Source organism: Salvelinus namaycush, chromosome 42 (assembly GCF_016432855.1).
Source record: "Salvelinus namaycush isolate Seneca chromosome 42, SaNama_1.0, whole genome shotgun sequence".
Classification (NCBI taxonomy): domain Eukaryota; kingdom Metazoa; phylum Chordata; class Actinopteri; order Salmoniformes; family Salmonidae; genus Salvelinus; species Salvelinus namaycush.
Genome location: NC_052348.1, coordinates 16058342 through 16081328, shown reverse-complemented (window position 1 = coordinate 16081328; position 22987 = coordinate 16058342). Strand labels below are relative to the sequence as shown.

Here is a 22987-nt window from a genome sequence, read left to right as displayed (position 1 = left end):
CCCACCCAGTGGGGAGCCATGCCCAGCCAATCAGAATGAGTTTTTCCCCACAAAAGGGCTTTATTACAGACAAATACTCCTCAGTTTCATCAGCTGTCTGGGTGGCTGGTCTCAGATTATCCTGCAGATGAAGAAGCCGGATGTGGAGGTCCTTGGCTGGCGCAGTCATGGTCTGCGGTTGTGAGGCAGGTTGGATGTGCTGCTAAATTCTCCAAAACAACGTTGGAGACGGCTTATGGTAGAGAAATGAACATTCAATTCTCTGGCAACAACTCTGGTGGATATTCCTGAAGTCAGCATGACAATTGCACGCTCCCTCAACTTGAGACATCTGCGGCATTGTGTTGTGTGACAAAACTGAACATTTAAGAGTGGCCTTTTATTGTCCCCAGCACAAAGTGCACCTTTGTAATGATCATGCTGTTTAATCAGCTTCTTGATATGCCACACCTGTCAGGTGGATGGATTTTCTTGGAGAAATGCTCACTAACAGGGATGTAAACAAATTTGTGCACAGCATTTGAGAGAAATAAGATTTTTGTGCGTATGGAAAATTTACGGCTGTCCCCGTAGGAGAACCCTTTTTGGTTCCAGGTAGAACTCTTTTGGGTTCCATACAGAAGGGTTCTAAATGAAACCCAAAAGGGTTCTACCTGGAACCAAAAGGGGTTCTTCGAAGGGTTCTCCTATGGGGACAGCAGGGGTCCCTATGGGGACCCCCCTTTCCCCCCTCCTTGGCCTGGATACGTCTATGGCCTGGATGCCTGGCATTGCTGGAGAGCCTGGTGTCTTGCCAGGGAATCTGTGCACAGTCCTCTGCTTCCTGATTAGACAGACAGGCAGGCAGGCAGGCAGGCAGGCAGGCAGGCAGGCAGGCAGGCAGGCAGGCAGGCAGGCAGGCAGGCAGGCAGGCAGGCAGGCAGGCAGGCAGGCAGGCAGGCAGGCAGGCAGGCAGGCAGGCAGGCAGGCAGGCAGGCAGGCAGGCAGGCAGGCAGGCAGGCAGGCAGGCAGGCAGGCAGGCAGGCAGGCAGGCAGGCAGGCAGGCAGGCAGGCAGGCAGGCAGGCAGGCAGGCAGGCAGGCAGGCAGGCAGGCAGGCAGGCAGGCAGGCAGGCAGGCAGGCAGGCAGGCAGGCAGGCAGGCAGGCAGGCAGGCAGGCAGGCAGGCAGGCAGGCAGGCAGGCAGGCAGGCAGGCAGGCAGGCAGGCAGGCAGGCAGGCAGGCAGGCAGGCAGGCAGGCAGGCAGGCAGGCAGGCAGGCAGGCGTGCTACATCAATTTCAGGTCAGAAGTGGCCCAAGCTAGCGGCTAACACTGGGGTAAATGAAGTAGACTGCTAGGACACAAGGTGGGGTGGGAGAGCCAGGGGTTAGTATTCAGAGGTCAAGTGTCGTGCCTGTGGAACAGTATCAGTGTATCAGACCCTGATTGAGGTGTTGGCAGTTATGTTTTATCAATCCTATTTTTCTTTGATGATAACATGCGTGTTATTACCAGATTTTGTCATTGTCAAAATATCATTTTCCATAGGCTACTTAATCTAACATCATGTTTGACAAGTTAAACCTGGTCAATAGACCTTTGAGTGACGTTGAGCTAGACAAGAAGTACTGTACATAGAGTAAGGTGAGTCTTAAGCTCCCACAAACTCCCATGTTTCCATTTGACCTGTGACCTTTTAGGCTTTGGGGCGGCTTGGCATTTCAGTATTTAAGGCAGTATGACCACAGTTATGTCAGTAGAGACTGAGGGTTATTTCAGTAGTGGCTGTGTCACTGTGCCACAAGAGAAGGGCCCCAGGGTCGTGTGTGCGTGCGCACGTCACATCGTTTACACGGCCATTGCATCAGAAACAGCTGAAGAGCCCCCCCCCCACACACACACACACACCTCCACCACACCCCTTGCTCTGTGGCTACTAATCACAGGTTCTGAATTAGCAGAGTTGTGTACAGTAGGCAGAATGGGCCTAATATGTGAACCCGTTTGTAGTACAGTGTACTGCAGTTTGAATGTATTTTGGTCTAATTCAGGTGCCATGTATTTTGTCTCTATCCAAATGATATTCATGCTCTTATATGGCGTTGGTCAAACCTGTCTGAGAACGTATTCAACTGCCAGGTAGGTGTGCTGATTAACAGCCAAATATCCCAGAGGATGTTGCTCTTCTCCCTACTATCTATCATTATCAACAAAATAGGTATTTTTTATTCTCTGTTAATGCAGCGCGCACACACAAACACACACACACTTATTAATTTCCCTAATACCTCTTGATTTCGCTTTTTCTCTTTGCTCCCCTAGTTCCACGTAACCATGATCACAACACCGTCTTGGGGGTCGACTTTGACATTGAGCTGGGCAACACGGCCGACGAAGCGAAGGATGACGCAGGTAAACAGAAACATTTGTCAAACATTAACCATCTCCACGCTTCCTAACACTTCCTACAGAGGACGTAACTCAAACGATGATGAGCGAGTTACGTTCGCCAGCCCAGATTAATTTCTGCAGCGTTCTGCAACGCTTTGGAAAAAGGCTGCGAAGGGAAAGATATGATAGTGACTTGGTATGTTTTTGATGCACTGTCACGGGAAAGTCGCAGATTAAATTCATCCTGCTTGTTTATATGACACCTACCCAGAATGCATTGCTTTATGATTGATTGATTGACTGATTGGTTGAGTTGAAGGTTTAATGTAACGACCACAGGAGGTTGGTGGCACCTTAATTGGGGAGGACGGGCACGTGGTAATGGCTGGAGTGGAATGAGTGGAATGGCATCAACAACATCAAACACATGGTTCCAGCCATTATTATGAGCCGTCATCCCCTCAGCAGCCTCCACTGGTACCGATGTGGCAGTTAGACAAACACACACACGCTGACGCACATGCGCACGCACGCACGCACACACACACACACACACACACACACTTGAATAAGGAAGAGCAGTGTACTCTTTGTATTTGAGAGCGTTATCCACCACATCTGGGGCTTGCTTATGTGATTTATTGATGTCAATAAAACACTATTTAAATTGCCTAATGATTCCACTATGGGCTTATTTTGGCACGCCGTACAAGATCGGATCAGCGGTTTGGCGTGAAACATTGCTTTCATTGGCTCAGAGAATGATCCCGCTATTGTCACGTTCCTGACCTGTTTTCTGTTGTTTTGTATGTGTTTGACGGTCAGGGCGTGAGTTTGGGTGGGTAGTCTATGTTATGTGTTTCTGTGTTGGTTTAAGGGTGACCTGATATGGCTCTCAATTAGAGGCAGGTGGTTTTCATTTCCTCTGATTGAGAGCCATATTAAGGTAGGTGTTTTCACTTTGATTGTTGTGGGTGGTTGTCTCCTGTGTCAGTGTTTGTTGCACCATACGGGACTGTATCGTGAGTTCGTTTTGTTTGTAGTCAGTACTTGTTCGTTCGTTCTTCGTTACGTGTAAGTTCGTAGTCCAGGTCTGTCTACTTCGTTTGTTGTTTTGTAATTTGTTCAAGAGTTTTCCGTCTTCGTCTGGTTCTTGTGAATAAATATTATGTCTAACTCCAACGCTGCATTTTGGTCCTCAAATCCCTACTCCTCCTCTTCGTCTGAAGAGGAGGAGGACACCCGTTACAGCTATGTGCTTTTCACGACCCTATGTTCAGGGTCAAAATGATGAATGCTAGATTAATCTCAAGACCCAATGTACTTGCGACGCATTAATTATTATGGCTTATGTCCAAAACAAATAAATCAAAATTGAAATGATCATTCGTATCCGATTACTCACTGTCATGACCACAAAGTATTTGTTGATGTTTTATGCGGAGTGGCTAAATTAAATGATACGGTGGCTGACACACTTCGATGAACATGCACACACACACGCACGCACACACACACACACACACACACACACACAGAACACGCGTGCACACACAGATGCGAATGCACAATGCACTCACATAAACACACAAGCATACACACACACGCGCACACACAAATCCACACACAGTTATCATCAGATTTATTTTGTGAAATTAAGGTTTACTTCGCAGGCAATTCAGATCAGTTCGTTCCCATTTCATCCATCACGGCGCTCTCAGTCCACCGCTTGAGAGAAATCAACATTTATTGTTCTGTAATAACTTGTGCGTTCACCACCTTTCTTTCACATCTTCTGTATGTTCTTTCATGAACATAAGAGAGAATGGAAATGATGCTGCATCCGTTGGAATCAAAGGCACACAGCAGGAGTGGTGTGAGCTACGTTCACGCAAGGAGAGCCAAGGTGTGAGCTACGTTCACGCAAGGAGAGCCAAGGTGTGAGCTACGTTCACGCAAGGAGAGCCAAGGTGTGAGCTACGTTCACGCAAGGAGAGCCAAGGTGTGAGCTACGTTCACGCAAGGAGAGCCAAGGTGTGAGCTACGTTCACGCAAGGAGAGCCAAGGTGTGAGCTACGTTCACGCAAGGAGAGCCAAGGTGTGAGCTACGTTCACGCAAGGAGAGCCAAGGTGTGAGCTACGTTCACGCAAGGAGAGCCAAGGTGTGAGCTACGTTCACGCAAGGAGAGACTTTGTGTGAGCTACGTTCACGCAAGGAGAGCCTTTGTGTGAGCTTAGTTCACGCAAGGAGAGCCTTTGTGTGAGCTACGTTCACGCAAGGAGAGCCTTTGTGTGAGCTACGTTCATGCAAGGAGAGCCTTTGTGTGAGCTACGTTCATGCAAGGAGAGCCAAGGTGTGAGCTACGTTCACGCAAGGAGAGCCTTTGTGTGAGCTACGTTCATGCAAGGAGAGCCTTTGTGTGAGCTACGTTCATGCAAGGAGAGCCAAGGTGTGAGCTACGTTCATGCAAGGAGAGCCTTTGTGTGAGCTTAGTTCACGCAAGGAGAGCCTTTGTGTGAGCTACGTTCATGCAAGGAGAGCCTTTGTGTGAGCTACGTTCATGCAAGGAGAGCCAAGGTGTGAGCTACGTTCATGCAAGGAGAGCCTTTGTGTGAGCTTAGTTCACGCAAGGAGAGCCTTTGTGGGGTAAACTTGTAATATGTGAAACAATGTTGTTTACATTCCTCTTCAGAGGCTGGCTACCTGAGCTGCTCATTTGATAACGGCCTTTGCGGTTGGATCCGGGACAAGGATGGCGACCTGCATTGGGAGACAACACCGGACCCATCTGGTAAGAACCAGTTCACTTTTTTAGACTTTACTTTTTGCTAGCCAGATTAATGCAAACCAGATTATTCTGGACATGGCTACAAACAGTTCAGAGGAAACAATATTTCCTCAGGGAAGGCAAAAATAATTCAGATACTAACATTTTAATGATAAGCACGGAAGTTTTATTTTCATATTAGAACATTGGCTCTAAAAGTGTGTTGCTGGTTTTACACAGGAAGGTCTGATCCTTGGTAGAACTAGCTGTGGTTATTATTCATTGAGAAACAAGTCTGACAGTCTGATTCAACAGTATTCAAAACAAAACACTTGATTACAGGCGGACAGTTTGTTCAGAGAAAACAAGATGTGTGTTTTTTTGCAATGGTTCCACTCAATCATATGTCAAGAGTAAATGTAATTCAGCCTAGTCTGACTCTGTTTAGTAGTATAACTTTATAGTCCCAGGAGGACATTTTGGGGGGTTTTCGGCACGGATTTCAATGAGGACAATATTCTGTCAAATGGAGCTGCCGATAACAAAAAGATGAAGCCATCTGATTGAGACACATGCATCTGAAAACTAAAACCAGTGTTCTGGCATCTCCTTCATTTCCAAACGTTTTCCCCCGTTTTCTCCTATTGAACACTACCCTGATTGTGATGTCACTTTCTCTTCCTCTTTCCTCTCCACAGGTGGAAAATACCTCACCATCCCTGAGGTGAGCGACAAGAAGAGCGGGCGAGGGGCGCGCCTGGTCCTCCCGTTGACTCCTCCCTGGAACGACGGTAACCTGTGTCTGTCGTTCCGCCACAAGCTGGCAGGACACCATGTGGGTATGCTCCAAGTGTTTGTGAAGAAAGGGAAGCAGTACAGCCCGGCCGTGTGGGGAAGGACGGGGGGCAGCGGCTGGAGACATACCCAGATCACACTGTGGGGCACGGGACTTGAGAGTGTGAGTATACAGTAGTGTATATACAGTGTATATATATATATATATAAACTCAGCAAAAAAAGAAACGTCCCTTTTTCAGGACCCTGTCTTTCAAAGATAATTTTAAAAAATCCAAATAACTTCACAGGTTTTCATTGTAAAGGGTTTAAACACTGTTTCCCATGCTTGTTCAATGAACCATAAACAATTAATGAACATGCACCTGTGGAACGGCCGTTAAGACACTAACAGCTTACAGACGGTAGGCAATTAAGGTCACTGTTATGAAAACTTAGGACACTAATGAGGCCTTTCTACTGACTCTGAAAAACACCAAAGAAAGATGCCATGGGTCCCTGCTCATCTGCGTGAACATGCCTTAGGCATGCTGCAGGGAGGCATGAGGACTGCAGATGTGGCCAGGGCAATACATTGTAATGTCTGTACTGTGAGACGCCTAAGACAGCGCTACAGGGAGACAGGACGGACAGCTGATTGTCCTCGTAGTGGCAGACCATGTGTAACAACACCTGCACAGGATCGGTACATCCGAACATCACACCTGTGGGACAGGTACAGGATGGCAACAATAACTGCCCGAGTTACACCAGGAACGCACAATCCCTCCATCAGTGCTCAGACTGTCTGCAATAGGCTGAGAGGGACTGGACTGAGGGCTTGTAGGCCTGTTGTAAGGCAGGTCCTCACCAGACATCACCGGCAACAACGTTGCCTATGGGCACAAACCCACCGTCACTGGTCCAGACAGGACTGGCAAAAAGTGCTCTTCACCGATGAGTCGCGGTTTTGTCTCACCAGGGGTGATGGTCGGATTCGCGTTTATCGTCGAAGGAATGAGCGTTACACCGAGGCCTGTACTCTGGAGCAAGATCGATTTGGAGGTGGAGGGTCCATCATGGTCTGGGGCGGTGTCACAGCGTCATCAGACTGAGCTTGTTGTCATTGCAGGCAATCTCAGCGCTGTGCGTTACAGGGAAGACATCCTCCTCCCTCATGTGGTACCCTTCCTGCAGGCTCATCCTGACATGACCCTCCAGCATGACAATGCCACCAGCCATACTGCTCGTTTTGTGTGTTGATTTCCTGCAAGACACGAATGTCAGTGTTCTACCATGGCCAGCGGAGAGCCCAGATTTCAATTCCATTGAGCACGTCTGGGACCTGTTGGATCGGAGGGTGAGAGCTAGGGCCATTCCCCCCAAAAATGTCCGGGAACTTGAAGGTGCCTTGGTGGAAGAGTGAGGTAACATCTCACAGCAAGAACTGGCAAATCTGGTGCAGTCCATGAGGAGAAGATGCACTGCAGTACTTAATGCAGCTGGTGGCCACACCAGATACTGACTGTTAATTTAGATTTTGACCCCCCCCTTTGTTCAGGAAAACATTATTCAATTTCTGGACAAGTTCCCGGACATGTCTTTGGAACTTGTTCAGTTTATGTCTCAGTTGTTGAGTCTTGTTATGTTCATACAAATATTTACACATGTTAAGTTTGCTGAAAATAAACGCAGTTGACAGTGAGAGGACGTTTCTTTTTTTGCTGAGTTTATATATACACTACCGTTCAAAAGTTTGGGGTCACTTAGAAATGTCCTTGTTTTCCATGAAAACATACATGAAATGAGTTCAAAATGAATAGTAAATATAGTTAAGATGTTGACAAGGTTATAAATAATGATTTTTAATTGAAATAATATTTGTGTCCTTCAAACTTTGGTTTCGTCAAAGAATCCTCCATTTGCAGCAATTACAGCCATGCAGACCTTTGGCATTGTGGTCGTTAAGCACCATCCACAGGGTATGGCATGGCGTTGCAAAATGGAGTGATAGCCTACCTTCTGCAACATCCCATTTACCCTGTATAAATCTCCCACTTTACCACCACCAAAGCACCCCCAGACCATCACATTGCCTCCACCATGCTTGACAGATGGCGTCAAACACTCCTCCGGTATCTTTTTTTCTTTTTTTTCTGCGCCTCACGAATGTTCTTCTTTGTGATCCGAACACCTCAAACGTAGATTCATCTGATTCACACTGTTTTCCAATCTTCCTCTGTCCAGTGTCTGTTTTCTTGATCCGAACACCTCAAACGTAGATTCTGATTCACACTGTTTTCCAATCTTCCTCTGTCCAGTGTTTGTTTTCTTTGCCCATCTTAATCTTTTATTTTTAAAGGCCAGTCTGAGATATGTATTTTTCTTTGCAACTCTGCCTAGCAGGTTAGCATCACGGAGTCGCCTCTTCACTGTTGACATTGAGACTGGTGTTTTACGGGTACTATTTAATGAAGCTGCCAGTTGAGGACTTGTGAGGCGTCTGTTTCTCAAACTAGACACTAATGTACTTGCCTCTTGCTCAGTTGTGCACCAGGGCCTCCCTCTCTTTCTATTCTGGTTAGGGCCAGTTTGCGCTGTTTTGTGAAGGGAGTAGTGCACAGCATTGTACCAGATCTTCAGTTTCTTGGCATTTTCTCGCATGGAATAGCCTTAATTTCTCAGACAGAACAAGAATAGACTAACGAGTTTCAGAAGAAAGGTCTTTGTTTCTGGCCATTTTGAGCCTGTAATCGAACCCACAAATGCTGATGCTCCAGATACTCAACTAGTCCAAAGAAGGACAGTTTTATTGCTTCTTTAATCAGAAAAACAGTTTTCAGCTGTGCTAACATAATTGAAAAAGGGTTTTCTAATGATCAATTAGCCTTTTAAAATTATAAACTTGGATTAGCTAACACAACATGCCATTGGAACACAGGAGTGACGATTGCTGATAATGGGCCTCTGTACGCCTATGTAGATATTCCATAAAAAATCAGCCGTTTCCAGCTAAAATAGTCATTTACAACATTAACAATGTCTACACTGTATTTCTGATCAATTTGATGTTATTTTAATGGACAAAAATGTGATTTTATTACAAAAACAAGGACATTTCTAAGTGACCCCAAACTTTTGAATGGTAGTGTATATGTACAGTACCAGTCAAACGTTTGGACACACCTACTCATTCAAGGGTTTTCCTTTATTTTTACTGTTTTCTACATTGTAGAATAATAGTGAAGACATCAAAACTATGAAATAACACATATGGAATCATGTATTAGCCAAAAAAAGTGTTATATTTTATATTTGAGATTCTTCAAAGTAGCCACCCTTTGCCTTGATGACAGCTTTGCACACTCTTGGCATTCTCTTGATTGTCTGGGTTAGGTGGAGAGTTTGGCCGGCTGGCATTTCCTTGTCTCATCGTGCTCTAGCGACTCCTCATGGTGGGCCGGGAGCCTGCAAGCTGCCTTCGGTCATCATTTGGACTGTGTTTCCTCTGACACATTGGTGCGGCTGGCTTCCAGGTTAAGCGAGTAGTGTGTCAAGAAGCAGTGCAGCTTGGCAGGGTCATGTTTCAGAGGACGCATGGCTCTCAACCTTCTCTCCTGAGACAACATTGTAACTACCAATTGGATATCACGAAATTGTGTAGAAAAAGGGGGTAAAGTAAAAAAATGTAATAATATTAGAGTGTAAAGCTGTATACAGTAGCATATAGAGCGTATTAAGCAGTATACAGTAGTATATAGAGTGTAAAGCAGTATACAGAAGTATATAGAGAGTGTAAAGAAGTATACAGTAGTATATAAAGAGTAAAGCAGCAGTATACAGTAGTACATAGAGAGTGTAAAGCAGTATACAGTAGTACATAGAGAGTGTAAAGCAGTATACAGTAGTATATAGAGAGTAAAGCAGTATACAGTAGTATATAGAGAGTGTAAATAAGTATACAGTAGTATATAGAGAGTAAAGCAGTATACAGTAGTACATAGAGAGTGTAAATAAGTATACAGTAGTATATAGAGAGTAAAGCAGTATACAGTAGTACATAGAGTGTAAAGAAATGCAGTAGTATATAGAATGTGTAAAACAGGTTACAGTAGTATATAGAGAGTGTAAAACAGTATACAGTAGTATAGAGTGTAAAACAGTATACAGTAGTGTATACAGAGTAAAGCAGCATACACTAGTATATAGAGAGTATTAAGCAGTATACAGTAGTATATATAGAGTGTAAAGAAATGCAGTAGTATATAGAGAGTGTAAAACAGGTTACAGTAGTATATAGAGTGTAAAGCAGTATACAGTCGTGTATATAGAGAGTGTAAAGCAGTATACAGTAGTATATAGAGTGTAAAGCAGTATACAGTAGTATATAGAGTGTAAAGCAGTATACAGTAGTATATATACAGAACACCTTCCTAATATTAAGTTGCACCCCCTTTTTCCCTCAGATCAGCCTCAATTATTGGACTCTACAAGGTGCCAAAAGTGTTCCACAGGGATGCTGACACATGTTGACTCCAATGCTTCCCACAGTTGTGTCAAGTTGGCTGTATGTCCTTTAGGTGGTGGACCATTCTTAATACACACGGGAAATTGTTGAGATTTTAAAAACCAGCAGCATTGCAGTTCTTGACACACTCAAACCCTGTCTAACCATCGATGCCCCCCTCCTCTCAAGCCAGAGCAGATTGCCTTTCTCCCTGTCTAACCATCGATGCCCCCCTCCTCTCAAGCCAGAGCAGACTGCCTTTCTCCCTGTCTAACCATCGATTCCCCCCTCCTCTCAAGCCAGGAGCAGACTGCCTTTCTCCTTGTCTAACCATCGATGCCCCCCTCCTCAAGCCAGAGCAGACTGCCTTTCTCCCTGTCTAACCATCGATACCCCCCTCCTCTCAAGCCAGAGCAGACTGCCTTTCTCCCTGGCTAACCATTGATACCCCCCTCCTCTCAAGCCAGAGCAGACTGCCTTCTTCCCTGTCTAACCATCGATGCCCCCCTCCTCTCAAGCCAGAGCAGACTGCCTTTCTCCCTGTCTAACCATCGATGCCCCCCTCCTCTCAAGCCAGAGCAGACTGCCTTTCTCCCTGTCTAACCATCGATACCCCCTCCTCTCAAGCCAGAGCAGACTCTCTTTCTCCCTGTCTAACCATCGATACCCCCCTCCTCTCAAGCCAGAGCAGACTGCCTTTCTCCCTGTCTAACCATCGATGCCCCCCTCCTCTCAAGCCAGAGCAGACTGCCTTTCTCCCTGGCTAACCATCGATACCCCCCTCCTCTCAAGCCATAGCAGACTGCCTTTCTCCCTGGCTAACCATCGATGCCCCCCTCCTCTCAAGCCAGAGCAGACTGCCTTTCTCCCTGGCTAACCATCGTTGCCCCCTCCTCTCAAGCCATACCAGAGACTGCCTTTCTCCCTGGCTAACCATCGATGCCCCCTCCTCTCAAGCCATACCAGAGACTGCCTTTCTCCCTGTCTAACCATCGATACCCCCCTCCTCTCAAGCCAGAGCAGACTGCCTTTCTCCCTGTCTAACCATCGATGCCCCCTCCTCTCAAGCCATACCAGAGACTGCCTTTCTCCCTGGCTAACCATCGATGCCCCCTCCTCTCAAGCCATACCAGAGACTGCCTTTCTCCCTGTCTAACCATCGATACCCCCCTCCTCTCAAGCCAGAGCAGACTGCCTTTCTCCCTGTCTAACCATCGATGCCCCCCTCCTCTCAAGCCAGAGCAGACTGCCTTTCTCCCTGGCTAACCATCGATACCCCCCTCCTCTCAAGCCAGAGCAGACTGCCTTTCTCCCTGTCTAACCATCGATACCCCCTCCTCTCAAGCCAGAGCAGACTGCCTTTCTCCCTGGCTAACCATCGATGCCCCCCTCCTCTCAAGCCATACCAGAGACTGCCTTTCTCCCTGGCTAACCATCGATGCCCCCTCCTCTCAAGCCATACCAGAGACTGCCTTTCTCCCTGGCTAACCATCGTTGCCCCCCTCCTCTCAAGCCATACCAAAGACTGCCTTTCTCCCTGTCTATCCATCGATGCCCCCTCCTCTCAAGCCATACCAGAGACTGCCTTTCTCCCTGTCTAACCATCGATGCCCCCCTCCTCTCAAGCCAGAGCAGATTGCCTTTCTCCCTGTCTAACCATCGATGCCCCCCTCCTCTCAAGCCAGAGCAGACTGCCTTTCTCCCTGTCTAACCATCGATTCCCCCCTCCTCTCAAGCCAGGAGCAGACTGCCTTTCTCCTTGTCTAACCATCGATGCCCCCCTCCTCTCAAGCCAGAGCAGACTGCCTTTCTCCCTGTCTAACCATCGATACCCCCCTCCTCTCAAGCCAGAGCAGACTGCCTTTCTCCCTGGCTAACCATTGATACCCCCCTCCTCTCAAGCCAGAGCAGACTGCCTTCTTCCCTGTCTAACCATCGATGCCCCCCTCCTCTCAAGCCAGAGCAGACTGCCTTTCTCCCTGTCTAACCATCGATGCCCCCCTCCTCTCAAGCCAGAGCAGACTGCCTTTCTCCCTGTCTAACCATCGATACCCCCTCCTCTCAAGCCAGAGCAGACTCTCTTTCTCCCTGTCTAACCATCGATACCCCCCTCCTCTCAAGCCAGAGCAGACTGCCTTTCTCCCTGTCTAACCATCGATGCCCCCCTCCTCTCAAGCCAGAGCAGACTGCCTTTCTCCCTGGCTAACCATCGATACCCCCCTCCTCTCAAGCCATAGCAGACTGCCTTTCTCCCTGGCTAACCATCGATGCCCCCCTCCTCTCAAGCCAGAGCAGACTGCCTTTCTCCCTGGCTAACCATCGTTGCCCCCTCCTCTCAAGCCATACCAGAGACTGCCTTTCTCCCTGGCTAACCATCGATGCCCCCTCCTCTCAAGCCATACCAGAGACTGCCTTTCTCCCTGTCTAACCATCGATACCCCCCTCCTCTCAAGCCAGAGCAGACTGCCTTTCTCCCTGTCTAACCATCGATGCCCCCTCCTCTCAAGCCATACCAGAGACTGCCTTTCTCCCTGGCTAACCATCGATGCCCCCTCCTCTCAAGCCATACCAGAGACTGCCTTTCTCCCTGTCTAACCATCGATACCCCCCTCCTCTCAAGCCAGAGCAGACTGCCTTTCTCCCTGTCTAACCATCGATGCCCCCTCCTCTCAAGCCATACCAGAGACTGCCTTTCTCCCTGTCTAACCATCGATGCCCCCCTCCTCTCAAGCCAGAGCAGACTGCCTTTCTCCCTGTCTAACCATCGATGCCCCCTCCTCTCAAGCCATACCAGAGACTGCCTTTCTCCCTGGCTAACCATCGGTGCCCCCCTCCTCTCAAGCCATACCAAAGACTGCCTTTCTCCCTGTCTATCCATCGATGCCCCCTCCTCTCAAGCCATACCAGAGACTGCCTTTCTCCCTGTCTAACCATCGATGCCCCCCTCCTCTCAAGCCAGAGCAGATTGCCTTTCTCCCTGGCTAACCATCGATGCCCCCCTCCTCTCAAGCCAGAGCAGACTGCCTTTCTCCCTGTCTAACCATCGATGCCCCCCTCCTCTCAAGCCAGAGCAGACTGCCTTTCTCCCTGTCTAACCATCGATACCCCCTCCTCTCAAGCCAAAGCAGACTGCCTTTCTCCCTGTCTAACCATCGATACCCCCCTCCTCTCAAGCCAGAGCAGACTGCCTTTCTCCCTGTCTAACCATCGATGCCCCCCTCCTCTCAAGCCAGAGCAGACTGCCTTTCTCCCTGGCTAACCATCGATACCCCCCTCCTCTCAAGCCATAGCAGACTGCCTTTCTCCCTGGCTAACCATCGATGCCCCCCTCCTCTCAAGCCAGAGCAGACTGCCTTTCTCCCTGGCTAACCATCGTTGCCCCCTCTCAAGCCATACCAGAGACTGCCTTTCTCCCTGGCTAACCATCGATGCCCCCTCCTCTCAAGCCATACCAGAGACTGCCTTTCTCCCTGTCTAACCATCGATACCCCCCTCCTCTCAAGCCAGAGCAGACTGCCTTTCTCCCTGTCTAACCATCGATGCCCCCTCCTCTCAAGCCATACCAGAGACTGCCTTTCTCCCTGTCTAACCATCGATGCCCCCCTCCTCTCAAGCCAGAGCAGACTGCCTTTCTCCCTGTCTAACCATCGATACCCCCCTCCTCTCAAGCCAGAGCAGACTGCCTTTCTCCCTGTCTAACCATCGATACCCCCCTCCTCTCAAGCCATAGCAGACTGCCTTTCTCCCTGGCTAACCATCGATGCCCCCCTCCTCTCAAGCCAGAGCAGACTGCCTTTCTCCCTGGCTAACCATCGTTGCCCCCTCCTCTCAAGCCATACCAGAGACTGCCTTTCTCCCTGGCTAACCATCGATGCCCCCTCCTCTCAAGCCATACCAGAGACTGCCTTTCTCCCTGTCTAACCATCGATACCCCCCTCCTCTCAAGCCAGAGCAGACTGCCTTTCTCCCTGTCTAACCATCGATACCCCCCTCCTCTCAAGCCAGAGCAGACTGCCTTTCTCCCTGGCTAACCATCGATGCCCCCCTCCTCTCAAGCCAGAGCAGACTGCCTTTCTCCCTGTCTAACCATCGATGCCCCCCTCCTCTCAAGCCATAGCAGACTGCCTTTCTCCCTGTCTAACCATCGATGCCCCCTCTCAAGCCATAGCAGACTGCCTTTCTCCCTGTCTAACCATCGATGCCCCCTCCTCTCAAGCCATAACAGAGACTGCCTTTCTCCCTGTCTAACCATCGATGCCCCCCTCCTCTCAAGCCATAGCAGACTGCCTTTCTCCCTGGCTAACCATCGATGCCCCCCCTCCTCTCAAGCCAGAGCAGACTGCCTTTCCATGCTACCTCTGTCTGAAGCTGACTAGACACCATTCACATTCCATTTTGATAATTAGTTGTACCTGTTTTTTTGTTTTGTTTTTGATTCCCAAGTGCTTTGAGATTACATTTTGTAATCGAAAGTGCTATATAAGCTAAATAACTTATTTATTGTGCTGTGTTGTTGTTCCCAGGTGATCCTGAAGGGCGAGCGCGGGCGCGGCCGGAGCGGAGAGATGGCCGTGGATGACATCACCTTGAGAAAAGGTTCCTGCACCGAGGAGCACAATCTGAGAAGACATTAATACACACAGCAGAGAGACAGAGATGGAGAGAGAAAGAAAGAGAGAAGTGGAGAGAAGATAGAGCCCAGGGAGGAGCAGACTCTGATTGGACCCCCATAGAGGGTCCAAGAGCACCTCTGGCGAGAAGGGGCATTTCTCTCTGCCTGTCCACCAATAAGAAGACCGCACCAAACCTGTCCACCAATAACTAGACTGCACCAAACCTGTCCACCAATAAGAAGACTGCCCCAAACCACAGGGGAGAAAGAGGATCCGCCATGTGATCCCCCACCACCCCTACCCACTCTCTCCAACTCTTCATCACCCGGTCCCTCACTATTAACGTGTGCATGCCCCTGGTAACCTTGGAAACGTCCCTGTGAGCACTGCCACCCAGCCAACCACACCGCCCAAAGGCCTTCATCGATGTTACATCATCTTGCTTTCAAATTTTAGTCAGAAGCCACATTTGATTGTTTGTTATCCATCATTTAGATTGTCTGACTGTTTTAACCTGCGTCGTGTTCATTAGGTACCAAACAGGGAAAAACTGACTGAAACAGGGAGGGACTACGAGGGCTTGTCCAATAAGAAACAATTATTTACATTTTCCATTGCAGAGCATTTAAAAACATTTCCTGTTCTGCGCCCTAATGAACGCGACCCAGGGACAACAAGAGAAGACACCAACCTGTAATGATAATGGGGAGAATGAAAAATCCAAACCCTGCTGAGTTTATTTAGACAAATCAAATTCTGTAAAACTAGTGCTGAGGCACTCGTATGTTACTATTGCTACAACCGTATGCAAGTTCACATGATAAGACATTATTATCTTTTTTTTCTCCCACTGTAAGATTTGTTTTATTTGAATGGATTATTTCCAAGACTTTCTGAAATGGGTCTTGGAGAAGTGGCGTATGAATTCTGAATTTTAAGATTGACCGTGATTTCTCTCTATGTGCTTTGTTCTATTAAGTGCAAGTTGGTTGTACTGGCGATGACGGTATCAACGATTTCTGGCTCTCACCCAGTGTATTATTGTAAATGTAGTCGTGTGTACATATTCTAGAACACTTTCATGCTCATATTAAGCTGTGTGGTTTATACGTTTATGTAAATTCAGACTTAAGTATTAATTGGAGTTGAAAAATGTATGCTTTTCGTTTGTTTCTATAATTCAAGATCAATATATGGATAAACATTTGAACCTTGTGGGAATACAAGGCTGTTTACAGTACATAAATTACCATCTGTTCATGCTTTATGTTGAATTACTAGATCGCTTCCTCAGTAGTTTTTTAACGTTTCGCAGTACACAGTTGCATTATTGTGTCATCTGCCATAATGAAGGTTCTGATCTGTTGGAAATTCAAACTGACCTATATGCTTGGATCAGTTCACCAAATTCTCATAATATACTCAGCCAATTATGTAAATAAAGGGACATTGACTGATACATGTTTGACTAAGCGTGTCATTGTCATGTTGTCCTTGTCTTTTCTGTGTGACAAACTTTTACATAAAATCTAAAACAAAAAAACTGAAGCCAGAAATTCACATGAGCACCACAATGACCACTCCACCCATGTTCCACTAAGGTTTTCCGGCACATAGCTTTGACCTACTACAGTAGCTATGTTGCAAAGGAGGTTGGTGGCACCTTAATTGTGGAGGACGGGCTTGTGGTAATGGCTGGAGCAGAATTAGTGGACTGGTATCAAATACATCGATGCCATTCCATTCGCTCCGTTTCGGCCGTTATTATGAGCTGTCCTCCCCTCAGCAGCCTCCTGTGCTATGTTGGTCTATTGTACTTCAAACAATGTGTATGCAGGTTGCTTAGGATTCAAACCTTCTCAAAGAGCCTAATTTATACTATTTGAGGAGGTGTGCCAACAATAATGTAATTTGTACCGCATACAAGTTCAAGTATTGGATTCTTCACACACCACACTAATCCCATTCCACTACCTTTTCAAGCTTTTTTAATTACATGAAAGGAAGCTTTGCTTTTATACTTACAATACCATCATGCTTGATTGAGCAAGCTGTGTTGTCTTGTAGTAATGTGGTGCCTGCCTGTATTTCTGTAAACCATTATTTTAGCAATACATGGAATTGAGAACAATTCCATGTATTGGAATTGTGTGTTGGACATAATCACTCATATATAGAGGGCTATTCATGTTTGTCACAATATTGTTTTGAACGCTCATTTTGGGTTGATGCCCGACTGAGGATTCTACTCAATGCATCGTCAATGAGCCCTGATGAAGATTTCATCCAAAGTGCATTACAGTTGCTTGGAAATACAATGACATTCAAAAGGAGGCAAATAATTAGTAGGAAAACCTTTTGTCATAATTTTGTCGATCAGGAGCTCTACCGAGGCAGTCCTGTTAGATCTCTTATATACAGATAAGTTATATTTGCATAATTTAGCTTATTCGTTCATCATTAACGTTTGCTTCATTCATGTGACAGACCAATACATCACGAGGCTTCTTCTATCTAAACAGAGACCTTGAAACTGAGAGATCTTTAATTCTCAAAACAAGAGTCTGGGAGTACTCCCAATTAAAGCTACTAATAGTGAGGATTCGTTCAATTAGTCACCTGCATGAACACAGAAAACGGTTATTAGAAAAGCACAAACATAGAACAGAATAATGTAGAAAAAAAAAGCAACAACATAAAATGTTCCATCACATGGGAAAGACAAAGCATTTGAGTGCCTTTGAATGGGGTATGGTAGTAGGTGCCAGGCGCACCGGTTTGTGTCAAGAACTGCAAATCTGCTTGGTTTTTCACACAACCGTTTCCCGTGTGTATCAAGAATGGTCCACCACCCAAAGGACATCCAGACAACTTGAAACAACTCTGGAAAGCATTGAAGTCAGCATGGGCCAGCATCACTGTGGAATGCTTTCGACACCTTGTAGAGTCCATTCCCTGACGAATTGAGGCTATTCTGAGGGCAAAAGCTGGCGCAACTCAATGTTAGCAAGGTGTTGCTAATGTTTGGTATTCTCAGTGTGTATATATATACTGTATATACAGTACCAGTCAAATGTTTGGACACACCTACTCATTCCAGGGTACAACTACTCATTCCAGGGGTTTTCCTTATTTTTACTATTTTCTACATTGTAGAATAATAGTGAAGACATCAAAACTATGAAATAACTCAGAAACCCAACTGTTTTGAGCACCACACTATTAGGTAAAAACAAATCCATATACTTTTTTTTGGGGGGGGGGGGGGCTTGCCTGTTTTGCTTGTTATTTTGGCATTAATACATGATATTATCAGTTTGCAAACAATGTAAAAATAATAATAATTGAGTTAATAAAGCCGCATACAAACATGGTCTCCTTTTTGCTTTCTTGAGTAAGGCAGCTCCAAAATGCAGGTGTTTCAGCCTAGCTCAGTGCTTTCTATGGTGGTGGTGGGGCAGCCAGCAGAAAATACAGAGCGTTGCGCCTGATTGGCACAGTTTTCTGTCACTCATGGGACAGTACGTCATCCCCAATTCTAAGGTTAGAGCTCAAAGATTTTAGCCCCTTGGGTTCTGCCATAGAGTTACATTAGAAGTGCCCATCCAAGAAGGCTCAAGGTCATTGGCCACAGAAAGAATGACATCATGTCACGTTTTATCTACAGTAGCTTTGATTGGACTGATCATGTCAACATCTTACTTTCAAAGTCTTAGCTAGCAGTCATCATCAGTTGTCATCAAGTTGACAATCTACTGGCAAATCCTTTTTAATCCTTGTCATATGAAGAGAAATAACGAAGAGAAATTATAGATAAAACGTATCGGTGCAGATCGGCCATTGTACATAAAGATTACACAACAAGTTGGAAATCGCAAATTCAACAATGAGTCGTTTGGAAGGAATCAGTGGCTAACTGCAAGCATTGTAAAAAAAAACACTAACGTTAGCCTGCTATTCAATGGAGTGGCTGTTTTTTTTCCACCATAAATCTAGAGAATGCCACACTTTGATGACAAAGTGTGATGATAAAATTTGCCAACAAAGGACCGCTGCGCCACCTTCACAAGGTGAGTCCAAAAATGTCTTGTATGCTGCATAAATGATGTAAAATGCAAGGGAGAAATGTATACTGTAGCTAAGTAATACTAAGTGTATGTTGTGTAGTAAGCTGTTAGTAGCCCATGTGCCTCATCCTAATAATTTGCTCTATTTCTACCAACGTGGTATTGTAAACACATCTTCGTGGCCTGGTGTGTGCTTGTTTGGCTACTTTATTGTGTACAGCTTTGACAGTGCTACTGATAGTAGTTGTGGTGCTTGACTTGCATGTGCAAATTCAGCACACACAACATTTTGTAATATAGTTGTGTTATTTGGCGTGTCAAATTAACAGCTTATTTAACCAGTCAAATAGTGTTATATGACGTATATTTTTTGACACGCAAAGACCCAAACGGCGTTCAATGTGCCTCACACTAATAATTTACTATTTTCACCTCTTAATTTCGCCTACTGTTCTAACTTGGTGGTGCACAAATAGCCTATAACCTGTTTTAGAGAAATGTAATGATCGAATATTGTAAGAGATTTCATTGTCTGTTTATATGCCCCATTTATTTATCATACGTTTCTGACGTGTACAGGGAGTACACTGTAAGAACGGCCCATGTTCTGAATTCTGTCGCTGTACATTTCAAAAGTGCTGAACAAATAGTTATATTGACTACGTCCGTCCTAGCTCGCTCATTAATGTCTTCATAGAAATTACGGATTGCCTCTTATCCGCTTGTTGTCCTCTTATTCCATAGTTTGTACATCTCAATTGTCATTATAAACCACATTTGTTTATGCAAGTCAGCCATATCAGCTATGTTTTTATGTGTAGTGGCTTTGCTGGCATGCATCCCACTTTTTTTATTTTTTGCCCCACCAAGATTTACATACTAAATAGGAAACGACATGGTCCCTAACCCCCTGCTCTACAGGTCACCTGGCCTGAATTGCCTCATTATAGTTTAAATTAACAGCACCTGCAATGCACCGGGGGCTTTGGCGCGCCAGGTCAGAAAGAACAATCCATGTCCATCCATGTTATGGTGAGAGGAATGGTGAGAGGAATGGTGAGAGGAATGGTGAGAGGAATGGTGAGAGGAATGGCGGGATCAGGTGCAAACGTGGATCTTGAATCTGATGGCGGTGGAATAGTGGACTGGACTGTTGTCCAAAGGAATGCAAAAAGGATCAAGGTTATTTTGGAAAACAAAATGTTAAGTTCTGATAATGTACCTTCTTACATGTTAGGAATACGGTTTGTAGAAGAGGAGCAGGTAACCCAAATACCAAACTTGAACCCATTTGAGATACCTAAACTGGTGCAAAAAGTATTCGGTAAAGTTCAAGCTGTGAGGATCACGAGTACTGGGCTAGTTTTGATTTGTTCTACTTCTGCAGAGCAGAAAGAGCATGTGTTTTGAGAAGCATGCCATGTCGTGGGTAGCTCTTCGGATCAGGGCACCCGTCAAGGGGGTAATTTTGGGAAGTTGATGTTAAAGAAATAAAGTATATCCCTGGAGTGGTTGATGCATGTCGTATGAATTATCTTCATCCTTGTCTCTATGTTCATGGTCCATGCGGCCCAAGCCTGTGCTTTATTTGGCACACTAACTTCAAAAGATATTCATTTAGAAGCAACCTTTGTAGACGTCTTTGGAGTGCCCGACGAGGGTGAAGGAGCATGAGGTGGCTAGAGTCAGTGCTAATCAGAGCATCTCATATGCATTCTGATTGGCTGGACCTGGCTCCCAAGTGGGTGGGCCTATGCCCTTCGAGGCCCACTCATGGTTGTGCCCATGCCCATAGATTAGGGCCTAATGAATTTATTTATATTTACTAATTTCCTTATGAACTAACTCAGTAAAATCGTTGAAATTGTTGCATGTTGCGTTATTATTTTTGTTCAGTACAGTATAGTTCAACTTACAACCATTCTATGTAAACTTGCAAATGCAATCTACATGGAATATCCTGCTACAGTATGAAAGTTGCACAACATTTCGTGTTTTGACATCAGATGTTATTGATTTGGTAGTGATAATAACAGTTACAGCTATCACAAAGAACTTACAAATTGCTGTAGCAAATCTTACTTTTATCTAAACACCATTATTATTCCAATTTCTTCCCAAAACAAAGGTTGCTTCTAAATGAATATCTTTTGAAGTTAGTGTGCAAAATAAAGCACAGGCTTGGGCCGCATGGACCATGAACATAGAGACAAGGATGAAGATAAAAACGAATACTTTATTTAATGAAATCGAAAAGCTCTTGATCAGCCAACATATAAAATAGTTTCTTACATAAGGCAAACACACAAAGTATAGGTACAGCTACTATCTCTAACTTGGCTGCATGGACAGTAGTTTCCTTCTGGCTCCTTCTGGCTTCTTCCTTCTGGCTTTCAATTGAAAGCTACACTGGTAATAAATCAAGAACATCACTTGCTCTCAGCAGCAAGGCACTATGGGATGTAGGAAGCGGCCATTTTGAAGTTTACTCCCCACACTGCCCTTTTAGAGGAAGGGAGCTGTAGGTGAAAGATATTACCCTTCCAAGGCTACCTGTCCCCAGGGGGACTACACTGGATCTCTAGTATTGTGTGACCTGGATCTCCTGGTCACACAATACCCAATAATGACAAAGCGCAAACTGGTTTTTAGAAAGTTTAGCAAACATTTTTTTTTTTTAAATAACAGAAATACCAGACAACATGACTTGAGACTCTAAATTTAGCTCAGGTGCATCCTGTTTCTATTGATCATCCCTGAAATGTTTCTACAACTTGATTGGAGTCCACCTGTGGTAAATTAAATTGATTGGACGTGATTTGGAAAGGCACACACCTGTCTATATAAGGTCCCACAGGTGACAGTGCATTATCATAGCAAAAACCAAGCCATGAGGTCAAAGGAATTGTCCGTAGCGCTCTGAGACAAGATTGTGTAGAGGCATAGATCTGGGGAAGGGTAGCAAAAACATTCCACAGCATTGAAGGTTCCCAAGAACACAGTGGCCTCCATCTTTCTTAAATGGAAGAAGTTTGGAACCACCAAGACTCTTCCTAGAGCTGGCCACCCGGCCAAACTGAGCAATCGGGGAAGAAGGGCCTTGGTCAGGGAGGTGACCAAGAACCCGATGGTCACTCTGACAGAGCTCCAGAGTTCCTCTGTGGAGACGGGAGAACCTTCCAGAAGGACAACCATCTCTGCAGCACTCGACCAATCAGCATGGTGCATGATGAAGCATGGTGGTGGCAGCATCATGCTGTGGGGAAGTTTTTCAGCGGCAGGGATTGGGAGACTAGTCAGGATCGAGGGAAAGATGAATGGACCAAAGTAAAGAGAGAGATCCTTGATGAAAACCTGCTTCAGAGTGCTCAGGACCTCAGATTGGGGCGAAGGTTAACCTTCCAACAGGACAACGACCCTAAGCACACAGCCAAGACAAAATAGCTGTGCAATGACGCTCCCGATCCAACCTGAGAGAGCTTGAAAGGATCTGCAGAGACGAATGGGAGAAACTCCCCAAATACAGGTGTGCCAAGCTTGTAGCATCATATCTTAGACGACTCAAAGATGTAATCGCTGCCAAAAGTGCTTCAACAATGTACAGAGTAAAGGGTCTGAATACTTATGTAAATGTTATATTTCAGTTGTATTTTTGTATACATTTGAAAAAATTTGAAAAACTGTTTTTACTTTGTCGTTATGGGGTATGTAGATTAATGAGGGAAAAATGATTACATAATTTAAGAATAAGGCTGTAACGTAACAAAATACCTTTCGAATGCACTGTAAATGAAGTCGTTTCCTTTATTTATTTTTGTCAGTTCCGGTCTACTTAACTTGGACACCAATGCAATAACAGCTGAGTCTGGTCTACTTAGTTCATTGACTTT

General features: G+C 45.7%; 1 protein-coding gene across 3 annotated transcripts in view; it reads left to right on the top strand.

Annotated features, from left to right (window-relative positions):
• Nucleotides 1–16489, top strand: part of npnta (nephronectin a) — a 69099-nt gene extending 52610 nt beyond the window's left edge. For all 3 annotated transcript variants that reach the window (XM_038981907.1, XM_038981906.1, XM_038981905.1), the window contains 4 exons: nucleotides 2300–2389; nucleotides 5062–5160; nucleotides 5835–6094; nucleotides 14941–16489. In XM_038981907.1, coding sequence (XP_038837835.1) covers nucleotides 2300–2389; nucleotides 5062–5160; nucleotides 5835–6094; nucleotides 14941–15051 — 560 coding nt within the window. In that variant the 3' untranslated portion in view covers nucleotides 15052–16489. The remainder of the gene's footprint in view (nucleotides 1–2299; nucleotides 2390–5061; nucleotides 5161–5834; nucleotides 6095–14940) is intronic.
• The last annotated feature ends 6498 nt before the right edge of the window (nucleotides 16490–22987 follow it).